Genomic DNA, 13,189 nt, shown 5'->3' on the forward strand with positions numbered 1-13,189 from the left:
ACGCCTTTTTGTCTTTATTTTGTTTTTGCTAAATTTTCCTCAATCTTTCACTTTTCCATCTTATCCATAAATACACTTTAAACTAAAATCCTGTTCAAATGACCTTTGACAACTGAGACCTTTACATTCACGGTACATTAGATAGATATAGTAATATAAAACATATTAACCCTGAATTTACATCTGAAAAGATTCATATCAAGTGAGAGGTAACTAACACAGCACAACTAAGAAGTATAGCTTACACTTCTGGACTTATGTTCCAACATTTCCGCCACTGAAAAACCGTCTAACCCTCGCAAAGAAAGAACTATCAGAATAATATATGTAAACTTTCCAATGAAACATTAACACAAAAATACTGTTAACGCATGAAATACAATCTTTGAAATGCAAATCAAGGACACCAATATGGTGGACATCACCTGCCTGCTTTATTGATATTCAAAGTAATAAATACACAAAACAGCATGAAGATTTCTCCCGAAAATAATTCTATAAGGTTGGTTTAGGATATAGAAAAATTCTTTTTACTCAACCCACATGTACTTACTTTTCTAAAGTTTAGCTATGTTTAGGATTGTGTTCTCGCCGTAAGAGCGACACCTACATCGGCTACATATAGCGTCGAGAAACGGAACTCCAGTCAGAAGCTCTGACGAAGGTGTCATCGAGAGTCATCAAAACGTTAGAAAAGTAAGTTCATACGGCTTGTGTAAAAATTCTCCAACATCCAAGAAGCTTCCTCTCAAAACTGTCAATGTGATTAATCCTAATGCATAGTAGTCATTATAACATTAATACAGAAAACGGTAAATAGACCAGTATAGAACATTTAACAAGAAGCTGTTGAGAAACGTACGCGTTGTTACGGTAAGACAACAATCAATCTATCGTGTTATACTCTAGAACTGGTGCCTCTTTAGCCTTGTCTGTCATGGTCATGGGGTTGTCGCGGTCTCCTCTGTCCTGTCTGTGACCACAGCAGCAGGCGGGGATGTCCTCCTGTTTGGCGATGAGTGAAGACCACCAGCGGGACATGCGGGCTCGGTACCGGACAAACACCAGGTTCAGACCCAGGAGAACCAACCCAACCACGAACCACTTTGAAAAGTATAACATATGTATGTAAGGTAATGCAAAGCACAGTGTAGACATATCAAGAAATTAAGACTGAATGCAGCTACAAGATTATTCAAAATGTAGATGCAGAACACAGTGATGATGATGATGTATGTATCTAATGCTGTAGATTATTACAGAAAAATGTGGAAGAACAATATTAGTTGGGGATCCATCAAACGACTTTGAATGAATCTACTGAAAATTTGCATGTATCATATATAGATGATAAGATCTCACACTATGAATTTGATGTTAGTAATGGGTTGAATAATCTTCATTGCACAGCAAGTGTACTAGGTGCAACTTTGGGCGTCCTCTGCTACATAACATCAACTACTCTAATAGTATAATCTGCCTAAAAATTGCCAATGTTAGCATAAATTGAAGGAGAACGTAGTTTTACAAAAAAATTGTGAAATTGGCAATGACTGGTGGCATTGCTTACGTCTATGCATTTTTCATCTATGTTGTACTTTAAATGTATGTACAATGTATGGGCTGTGACATACATATGTACTCTAATGATATGATATGACTAAGACTTAGGTCTAAGGTCCAGGCATGCTGGTAGAATTAAAGAGTTATATATAGTCTAAAGGAACATGATCCTCTGACCAATTAATTGTACCGTACATCACTTGACCGTACATTGAATAGAAAATTATTACAAATGTTATGCTTATTTTCAGTTTTTGCATGTTTTTTATAATTGAGCATGACAAAAGAATCTGTATAGAAAAATGTATATTAATGAACAAGATGCATTTTGTTATATCATTAACTACTAAGAACTGATCTTATGATTATTCGTTCCAACTTACCCCCAGGATTGCTGTCATCAGAGACCCTTCTCCCAGCTGGTACCAGGGGATTTTCTCGTTCCGTACAGTACTGACGACCCACCACACCAGTAACGTTAGACCCTCAACTGGTAACACGTATCTGTAAACAGTAAGTCCAAAGTTAAAGACTAACCACACAACCTCTTGCAACAAAACGCAATTTAGAGACCAACGCAATGTGATCATTGAAATTAGCAGAGCAACCAATGAGACAATGACTACTTTTCCACCACATTTTCTTTTTTTAATATGGATCTTGACGTGGCCGCAGATACTAGGCAAAAAACATATAACGATGAAACGTTAGTAAAAGAATGTCACATGTACTTTACAGAGAAGACAAATAAATACTACCACTTAGCGCTATGTTTAAAAAAGACTAGAATGACTTTTATGTATACTTACTTAAGAAGCCATTCCCAAGCTTTGGGTAGCTTCCAGTCTGACCCATCCCCTGCCTGTGTGCCAAAATACTCTATTTAGATATCAGCAATGAATCAAACTCTAAACAATATTAAATGAAGGCAATACTGGTACACTTTCAATTAATAAAAACACGTTTCTTTATGAAACTATAATTACAATTTTCAGCAAAGTTAGATGAAGAAAAATGATGCTCTGGGACATAATTAAACACTGATCAAGAGGTGGTGTTATCAGGCCTGGAACTTTTCACTGAATGAAAAGTCCCAGACAATTGGGCTAGTTCATCATTTTATACGCACCTAGCCAATATTGCCAATATCATGTAATACCCCTTCACAATCTAAAGTACGCTACAGGGCGTGGGTATCCTGACAGCTTTTGATATTCCTGACAGCTTTTGATAAACCAACTCTAACCAACCATACAGATAGCTACATTTATGCAATTACCAAGAAGCGAGAGGAAGTCGAATGTCATAGAATAGATTAGACGCGCATCTGCATATATAGATGTGTATGATTGTTTCCATTGTTACATATATGTGATTCTTACCGTGTGACCTGTACTTAGCCCAAAAATGTGCAATAAAGGTCTTCATTCATTCATGATAACGGCGCACTGTGTTCTCGAAGGATAGAGCTGAAATTGAAAGGTTTGACCTACCTCAACTTATCATGGAAGCTCATCTGTGTTGGCAGTTGTCATAGTACAATGCGTAACGTTCTTCCAACACAGAGGTATAGACGGATCAAATTTTCTAACGACCACTGTCGCCTTTTTCTTGATCAATACTGATGACCAATCACTCCAGATCGTAAAATCAAGAGAGGTCGTTGAAAATATGATTGAAAGTTTAGCATCGTAATTTGACCTACGTCGTTCAGTAGGTTGATCCGAAAGCGGTGTGATCCATATCTCCAGAACAGGTAGACGAAAACCAGTCCAGAGAGAATGAGAGCAGAGCCCCATACAAAGTCCTGGAAAAGAAACATGATAGTTGTGGCGTCATGTGTGGTGTAAGTGGTAGAGTGTTGGACTTGCAACCTAGTGGTACCGAGGTCGATATTCGACACACACACACACACACACACACACACACACACACACACACACACACACACACATACATACATACATACATACAAACACACACACACACACATACAAACACACACAAACACACACACACACACACACATACATACAAACACACACACACAAACACACACACACACACACCACACACTCACATACACACGCACACTCTCTCACACTCACACACACACGCACACTCTCTCACACACACACACACAGGCACGCGCGCGCGCACACACACACACACACTCACACACACACACACACACATACATACAGACAAACGTTGTCTGTACAATATCTTGCCATGTCGCAGGGAATTAATCATGACATACCTGCATCGCCAGAAAAGAAATGCTGACGGCACTTGGGACCCCCAAAAGAAAGACCAGTGTTCCTATCACCACTGCCGCAACGTCTCGTCTCACTAGATAAAAAATATTGATTACTAAAACATTTAAATACTGGTATGAAACAACATAGTCTTGCTTATCTTAGTGTTCATATCATTTTAGCCTAAAAGGCGAAAACAGACTACGGAGTTTAAATCCATTATCTAATGACAAAGCACAATCATTTATTTAGCATTACATCAAACCCCATGCTATGTATGTTACGTTGAAGATTTGAAAATACCACGTACCTCCCCAGTCAACCAGTACTTGTGTAATGCTGTACATTATGGGAACGTAGCTACTGAACCCTGCCACTACCACCATCAGGAAGTACAGTGACGCCATCACACGGCCGCCGGTCATGGTGGAGAAGAGAATGGGCATCCTGTGAACACAAACACATAAAAAAACATGCATCGTTTTAACATATCTAAGACATTCTTTTTAACGCGTCAGCCATTTTTAAAGAATAACTTTCTTTAGACATTGTTTTCTTTATACATTGACGCCGTATACATTAGCACACTCCATCCATCACTGAATACAGACGGTGGGCGATATAAACTTCCTAGCACGTTTGACCAATTGCTGACGACACGTATCCTTAAGATCACGTGTTAATAATGGAACAATGTTTGGAATAATGGGATTATGCTACTCAACTATAGTGAATTTACATTCTAAAGAGAACGGTCATCAGTATTGAACCTGAAGAAGGCTACACGAGAGTGTTCGTTGAAAATTTGATCCGTGTGTACTTATGTGTTGGAAAGAGGTTAAGCATTGTACTATGCTTTCTCTTTAGTACAACTGTTACCAAATTTCAATGTCGAAGAGAAAGGGGAAGAGAAAATAGTACTGTATAACTTGATGGCGTGCAATATGACCAAATAAAATGAGAAAATGCTGCTTTACCAGACGAAGGTGAGTCCCGTGTTGGCAGGCCCGTTCGTCTTCAGGAGTTTCATCAGGTCATCCTTGTCGCCTCCGGGACTAACTTTGGTCCAGGTGGAAAACACGGTACAGAACACCATCGTGCCAGACATCAGACTATGTTTAGATATGTAAAGGAAAAAAATAGATTGTTTTTTTCTACCAGTCTGAAGTTTTCATGTTTATTGGAAGAATCACTTTTTCTCTCTCCTGGCAGTCTTGAAATCCGGACCTCTGACCTTCCAGCGTTGTTGAGGATTGTGGCTGTAACCATATCGTACCAACTGTCTTTCTGTCTATCATGACTTCCAATTTTACAAGTATCCAATTACACTATTTCCGTTTCGCATGTTTGGTGAAACTGCTTCTCTCCAATTTTAACTCAAAGACAAATGAATAACAACGGACTACGATGATTTTACCGCATTGTCACAGTGGTTAAAATCAGTCATTTATTTCTCACCTTACAGTGTTGTTGAGTAATGGTATAAGAGTGCCTGTCTTCACAGGTCCCATGCTTTGGGTCATGCTCGCTCCATACACCAGAAAAATCCCACATGCTGCTCCTGTGTCCCAAGCGTTCTGGGACAGGGCGTCAATCCATAGTCTTGGGGTACCTAACAATTCTGTATAGAATAAAAATAAAAAAATAAAGAAAGGCGGAAATAATGCTGCATTTCTTTCAAAATCTCAATATTTGATGAGTACGTCAAATAATATATTTGAAACTTCCTTAAAACAGGATGATCGTATGTGGAAGTGCATCCAAGGCTGCAGTACCAACAGCACATGCATGGTGGCATTGCACGTAAAATGTAGTTGATTTATCAACGTAAGAACTTCTATGTCGACTTCATCACTTTGCTGTAAAGATTGGCTAGTGACTTTGAACCGGGCTTTGTTTTTAGATTTGAAACCATCACTTATAATCTTCATAAAAGGTGCAATTTCCAATAATGTAGCATTGACTAATAAGGAAGTGAATCCAACTTTTATCACACGTCTGAATTTTGACAAGTGCATATTGTATCATTGGTAATCTACGTCATAGATACACTAACATAAAAAGTGCATACTACATTTTAAAAACCCTTGCCAACACCGTTTGATGAATGACTTGCAGAGTTAGAACCCCAAAAGCTCAACATCATTGCAAAAACCTTTGAACATTATTTTTTACTTACGCCAGTCTGGTGTGAAAATGTAGGCCAGAGCAGACCCTGCGTTGTGTTGGGTTAGAGCCCAGATAAAGGCTGTGATGATCAAAACGAAGAGTCCGGGAATCATGACCTTCATGGCAGGTTCGATGCTGTTTACTCCTCTCCAGATCACAAATGTAGATCCAGCAGTGCCCATGAAGTGTAACAATACAGGCCAGCTGCTTTCCTACAGTGAGGAATGCAGCGAAATTGTATCTTATCATTGATATAGAATAAAGATACTCTTTTGCACAAACATTGCCTATATTCAAACCAACTCTTCGGTGACCATCTGTCACCATCTTTAGGGCAATTCTAACTGTGTCACATTGTACTGCAGGACAAGGTGTTGCTGTTCACAGCTCACATACGGTCGTATTTACAATGTACACACTACGTAATTTGATTATGTGATTAAGACCACACTGAATTACAACTTTAAGTTTTCTGTAACAGTTTATTGTCGTTCTGACCAACCTCAGCAAAGGTCTTCCAGATCTGGCTGCTCTCTTCAAAGGTTGTTGGCAATGGGTGAAAGATACAGTAGTACATGTAGTACATAGACCACCCAAAAATCACCCCGAAGTAGCAACTGTAAATAAAAGGCTTGTATTGTGGACCAACTTTTCAAAATACAGGTTTAACACATAGCAAAAGCACGAAAGAACTCTGTTACATTGAAAATCCATCTTTTTTTACTCAATTGTTTTTTCTTCTTTATTTTCATAGACATTCAAATACCACCCCGTACTCTGACATTTACGAACAATTCTGCATAACCATATCTTTCAATGACAAGTAAAGCAGTTTATCTTACCATGTGCAAAAGTTGACAATGCTTATGCAGCCCCCAAGCCATGTTGACTTCACGCCTAGTAGGTCGTGCCATGCCATTGGTGCAGCTCTCCTGGTGAACCGACCAATGGCGTACTCCATGATGATAACCTGAATGGACCACAGGAACAGGAACACCAACCAGACTAGCAGGAACTGCAGACATCCTGGGAAACATCATAATGTGTTTTAAGTCTCTCAAAGTCTCGAAAACATATGTCGTGTAATGCGTCATGGAAAATGGGTCAACAAAACAATCTTACTTATCTAACATTCATGATCCTTGAAACATTGACATTGTGCTCAAAATGAAGTAGCAATGATTATTTTAATGTGATAACAAAGCAAGCCAAATCCAACACCACTCTCGGTCCCAAGAGCTATCTACCACTCAAAAATCATGACCGTAGCACGTCCAGAATTAGAGATATCAAACTCGGAATTTCCGCTGTAGTACCGTAACAACTCGCTATGGGCTAAAAATCTCATCAACACCTACCCACGGGTGCTGGTCGTCTACAAACAAACATTAACACACAACAGCTACCCCAAATATAACCTTATTGGCAAAGAAAAAACCGGTTCGATTAGTGATAAAAAGAACCGTCGTTGTACAAGTCAAGATGGTTTCCACTCGGATGTTACATCATCATAATAGCAAGAATACAAATAAGGATTTAAATTGTCCTATGGCCTCATCATGAAGAACAGACGAAATGAAAACAAAATCTATTTTTACATTTTATCTATCGAGACTCACAGGATGAGATCTTAGAGGTGTGGGCAACAGGATTAGTATTTCCTTTACAATGCCCTAACCCCCAGCGTACAGTTAACACAAACCATAAACTATAAGAAAAAAAGCAAATAAAAGCTAATAATACAAAACATTCTAACTAATGAACAGCAATTACAAAATGATAGTAAAATGATCATTTAAACTCAGCATTCACCTTCCCCTCCGCTGTTGTTTGCCAGAATCCTGGGAAAGCGCCAGAGATTGCCGAACCCTACAGTAGACCCTGCACAGGTGATAATGAGCCCGACTGTGGAGGAGAATCTTCCCGCCCTGTCTGTGTGCTGATGTTGCTGCGACGTAGTTAGAGAAGTAGCTTCCCGGCTTGATTCAGTATCATGATCCTATGATATAGAAAATAGATGCAATGGACTTACCAGTATACCTTCAAATCTTTATTTCAGGTTACCTAAAGACTAACACTCTAATGTATCAACACTGCAAATTTCCAATAGATAAAAAATGTAAAGCATACTTTTTACATTAGCATTAACCATATGCAGTAAAGTGAGATATTATGATATGAAATATCAACATCGCCTGTGTTGATATTTTTAGTTCAATGACTGGAATTTAGTTCATAACACAAGGATCACGTTGTCTTAGTATAAATTGAAACAATCTGTTAACGTTACTACTAATTGTGTCAAAATGAATACACAATGTTTACACTTACAGTTCATATAATGGGTTCGGATGTTGAAATGACAAAAATGGTGACAGGGACACCATATTCTTGTTGTAAACTTTAAAGTGAGTCTGACCAGCTATTGTAGATTAAAAAGGCTTACAACTTCAAGTTAGCCTTACAACTACAATACATAGGAAACAACATCTTGATGCGTCGAATGACATACGGAATTCTAAGCCCTGAAATCTTACCTTCGTGACAAGTTTCGTTTTCTCTGTTGTTTTTTCGTCCGCCATCTTTGTTTCACAGTCCGGCTTGACCCAAATACCATGCAGAAAAACCGGTTCGGTACATAAATTTTCGCTTGGTCATATTTAATGACATGTAGTCTTCACACCTTCTGTGCATAGATTAAATATACCATAACAACTAAGAACCTATTCCGTCGCTTATCTGTTGTTTAATTCCATTTCAAGTCACCGAGAGGGTTTTCATCCGATCGTTTGCAACTGTTATCAATTCCCTGTAATTGCATATTCTCGTTATATGTCTAAGAGATTGGATGCATGCTTTGTAAATATTTTGAAAGTTGCTTTAACTTTGTGAATATATTTCCAGGTCGTTTAAACCTTTGGAAATATTGAGGTTATATCACGTGCTTTGTGTGCAGTTAATGTGATATACAACTAAACACCTAGCCTGACTGAAATCGCGCTCCTAGAGGTCGGCCCTACAGTTGCCGCTGGGAGTTGGCCTTTGCCCCAGTCAGCGAGTGATTGTGTAAACACGGGCAAACTAAACACCTATTAACAACATATCCATTCGTATTTAGGGTAACAGATCTAATTACGATAATCATAGATATTACACTAAAAGCTATTTCACAACACGGCATAGGAATGGTAGATAGAATTATTGTGATATAGGGTTAACAGCTGACCTGAATTACAGTTTTTCTTCAGGTTTCAGTGAACAATGGACTCATTAGCATATCAATGTAAGCTGTCAAAAAGCTATTTTGAATCTTTTTAGAATCCATTCAGAAGCAAACTATTCGTGGAGAGAACCAACCATTAAAGAATTTTTCCAGGCTGATTGCACTGCAACTTCATAAAATAAGTTGAAAAAATAGAATGACGGTCGATTTTCATAGACTTTGTGGGGTAAAATTGCGACAGTTTTCTACTTCCCATTCAGGAATCCATTATTTAATTTGTACTTTGCGCAATTTTCTCCTCTGTCTTTTATCATAATCATTCATAAACGACGTAGAATGGCACAACTATCGTGCCTGAAACCTCAGAAATAATGACCTTAACGATATTTTTTACGTTTTAGACCAGAGAATCAATCAACACTGCAAAGTACCGTATTAATATTTATTCAAAACTGTTCTGCACTTAGTACTAAAACCGTATAAAGATATGAATGATTAAAATGTCCCATTCAATGATGCCTTTAACATGATACTTAAAATCATATAAACGTACTTTAAAGTTAACCATGAGAAGGCATTTGAAAGATTTTGTTATCGTTTTGTACTTTTTATTTTTTTCTTCTATTAATAAATAATTCGATGTGAAGGCAGTAACATCACAATGCATATACGTTATGAAAGTTAGTGAATACGCGAAAATGGTATATAGACCAATATAAATAGCATTGCCATCGCTAGTAACGAGCTGTCGACATAGCAAAATTCATGTCTGGGTTCAATCGGGGTGACTCCACTGTAAATCAACTCGTTTCCTGTTATATGTTATGTACCATGATTTGTCCAGTGGCGCCGTTAATATAAGCTAGTCTGCTTGAATGTGGCAACACTGTGTACTGTGTGCCCATTTTGTTCTAATGAAAAATAGCAAAGTTGTATACGGAATGCAGACTAATTTTCTTTCATGTTTTTAGTCTAGAACCGGTCCCATGTTAGCCTGGTCTGTCATGTCCATGTTGTTGTCGCTTTCTCCTCTGTCCTGTCTGTGCCCACAGCAGCTTGCGGGGATGTCCTCCTGTTTGGCGATGAGTGAAGACCACCAGCTATCTTTCAAACCCTAATCGGTGCCCCCAAATACAGTGGGATATCACCTATTAATGACAATAATCAATCTATCGTGTTGTACTCTAGAGCTGGTGCCTCTTTGTCCTTGTATGTCATGGCCATGGGGTTGTCGCGGTCTCCTCTGTCCTGTCTGTGACCACAGCAGCAGGCGGGGATGTCCTCCTGTTTGGCGATGAGTGAAGACCACCAGCGGGACATGCGGGCTCGGTACCGGACAAACAGGAGGTTCAGGCCCAGCAGAAACAGTCCGGCCACAAACCACTGAAAAAATACATGTATATTCAATAACATTTCATGCAGAAGTCCATTTTCAAATGATACTAAGTTGGTGAGTTCTCATGAATCGTATGACACTTTAGATGGATCATGTAGATTCGGTTACTGTAAACGCAGGAAATACACTTGAAGACCTTTAGCTCCAATATTTTGACGTACAAGAAATGACAAATTTCACGATGCCATAAATCATATGAATGTAAAAAAAAAGAATCTAACCGAAAAGGTAACTTCAGATAAAGCTGTACGACACAGTTAGCAAGAACATCAAAGATTGATTTAAAGGTAAATCGTAGGTTAAACTTTCTACCACATTACTTGATGATTTAAACCTATATTTGTGATATCTTCATACCACTTACCCCCAGGATTGCTGTCATCAGAGACCCTTCTCCCAGCTGGTACCAGGGGATCTTCTCGTCCCGTACAGTACTGACGACCCACCACACCAGTAACGTCAGACCCTGGGCTAGCAATACGTACCTGGAAAAACATAACACATTTGATATCGTATACTTCTAACATGCAATGGACCGATGCTATTTGTTCATCACTATTACTAGCTCAGCCAATGACAGGATGGCTGTATGTGTGATCGTGACAGTTTGGTATTTTCGGTTTTGATGGAGCTGGACGTGCACGGCACGAAAAACGGTATTTAAGGATGCTGAAACCATGCGTAATGTTGACGTATTTTCCTCCTTTACGGATCTATACACCACTTATACGAGTACGTAAATATTGCCTTTAAGTGGTCTTTCTGTAGGTCCGTGTTAGTCCTTATTTTCCGGTTTTCCCGTTGTCTTTCAGCAGCTTAAAGATGTCGTAAATGATTTTTAAAACCCCCTTAAAACTTGTTTAAAGTTTACGTTTATTTGATCTAAAGCCTCTTTACGTCTCATATACAATTGCATTAAGTGGATTATAACGTGTGTTTTAGTGCCTTTTCAGCAGCTTAAAGTTGCCATAAATACTTATTAAAACGCCCTTAAGACATGTTTAAACTTCACGTTTATTTGATCTAAAGCCTCTTTACGTCTCATATACGTGTACATTAAGAGGATTATAACGTGTGTTTAGGTGCCTTTTCAGCAGTTTAAAGTTGCCATAAATATCTATTAAAACGCCCTTAAGATATGTTTAAACTTCACGTATATTTGATCTAAAGCCTATTTACGTCTCATATACGTGTGCATTAAGTGGATTATAACGTGTGTTTAGCTGCCTTTTCAGCAGCTTAAATTTGCCATAAATACCTATTATAACGCCCTTAAGACTTGTTTAAACTTCACGTTTATTTGATCTAAAGCCTCTTTACGTCTCATATACGTGTTCATTAAGTGGATTATAACGTGTGTTTAGGTGCCTTTTCAGCAGCTTAAATTTGCCATAAATACTTATTAAAACGCCCTTAAGACTTGTTTAAACTTCACGTTTATTTGATCTAAAGCCTCTTTACGTCTCATATACGTGTTCATTAAGTGGATTATAACGTGTGTTTAGGTGCCTTTTCAGCAGCTTAAATTTGCCATAAATACTTATTAAAACGCCCTTAAGACATGTTTAAACTTCACGTTTATTTGATCTAAAGCCTATTTACGTCTCATATACGTGTGAATTAAGAGGATTTTTTTTAATGTGTCTATATTTTTCTTTTTAGCAGCTTAAAGTTGTCATAAATACGTACCAAAACACCCTTAAGACATGTTTAAAGTTCCCTCTGTACGTCTCATATACGTGTGCATTAAGGTGTGGATAAGTGCCATTTTAGGAGAATAATCATTAGCACATTTCAAAGCAAGAAAATACAATGGATGAAACTTTAAAATTTTATTGAATTACGAGAAAATATTACATGGAAAAGTAAAAAAACCTACAGCCTACTAGGTATTTGTGGCCTTTCATTCTGATGTAGTCGGCAGTTGAAACAATCACAACGGCTGTGCAATTCCGTGCAGTAGTCCACAGTCCCATTTCCAGTGTCCGGCGAAGCGTCTCGGCGTAAGTTAAAAAGAGCACACATGTACAGTTCCATCTGGTCACCACAGGAATAAGAATCCGGTAAGATCTAGAGTATCCTAGAGTAGTGGCCGATATGACTCGTGTTGTTGGATGGTCCTGGATTCTGTGAACGCGAAACATGTTCAGCTTGCAGTGTCGGCTTCTATTAATCCGGATGGTGCAAGGGCCGTGATTTCCATTCTGTGTCGATTTCCAACAACAACAGCTTGTACAGAATGATAGCCACCTCGTATCTTTGAGTCAAATTCCGTCACCGGGGGTCCTAGGCGGTAAAAGCGGTGTCGCGGCCACAACTTGCGGGCTAGAGCAGGCCCAAACTTTCTTCAATACTTCTCTTCAAAAGTGAACGCCTGGAAAATAACCGCTCGTTGTCGTACGTATGGCCCGTAAATTTGAACCCCCCACTCTTTTCTGCCATTGGATACATCCTATCACATGACACAGCTGTGCCACAGACGGACCAAGGGAGTTTCACCTCCTTGGGACGACGGAGGCGTGCGCCCCATGGCGCGTACGAAATAACGCTGAATAATTTACATCTTGCCTGCCAAACAAA

The 13,189-nt window shown here is 38.8% G+C and overlaps 1 protein-coding gene across 1 annotated transcript in view; it reads right to left on the bottom strand.

Annotated features, from left to right (window-relative positions):
* Positions 1 to 209: 209 nt before the first annotated feature.
* LOC118404171 (uncharacterized sodium-dependent transporter YocR-like) overlaps positions 210 to 13,189 on the bottom strand; it is a 33,541-nt gene continuing 20,561 nt past the window's right edge. The window contains exons 12-13 of the mRNA XM_035803190.1: positions 1,947 to 2,067; positions 210 to 1,104 (exon numbers count right to left, since the gene is read on the bottom strand). Of these exons, the coding sequence (XP_035659083.1) occupies positions 886 to 1,104; positions 1,947 to 2,067 (340 nt within the window). The 3' untranslated portion in view covers positions 210 to 885. The remainder of the gene's footprint in view (positions 1,105 to 1,946; positions 2,068 to 13,189) is intronic.

This window comes from Branchiostoma floridae, chromosome 17 (genome assembly GCF_000003815.2).
Source record: "Branchiostoma floridae strain S238N-H82 chromosome 17, Bfl_VNyyK, whole genome shotgun sequence".
NCBI lineage: Eukaryota > Metazoa > Chordata > Leptocardii > Amphioxiformes > Branchiostomatidae > Branchiostoma > Branchiostoma floridae.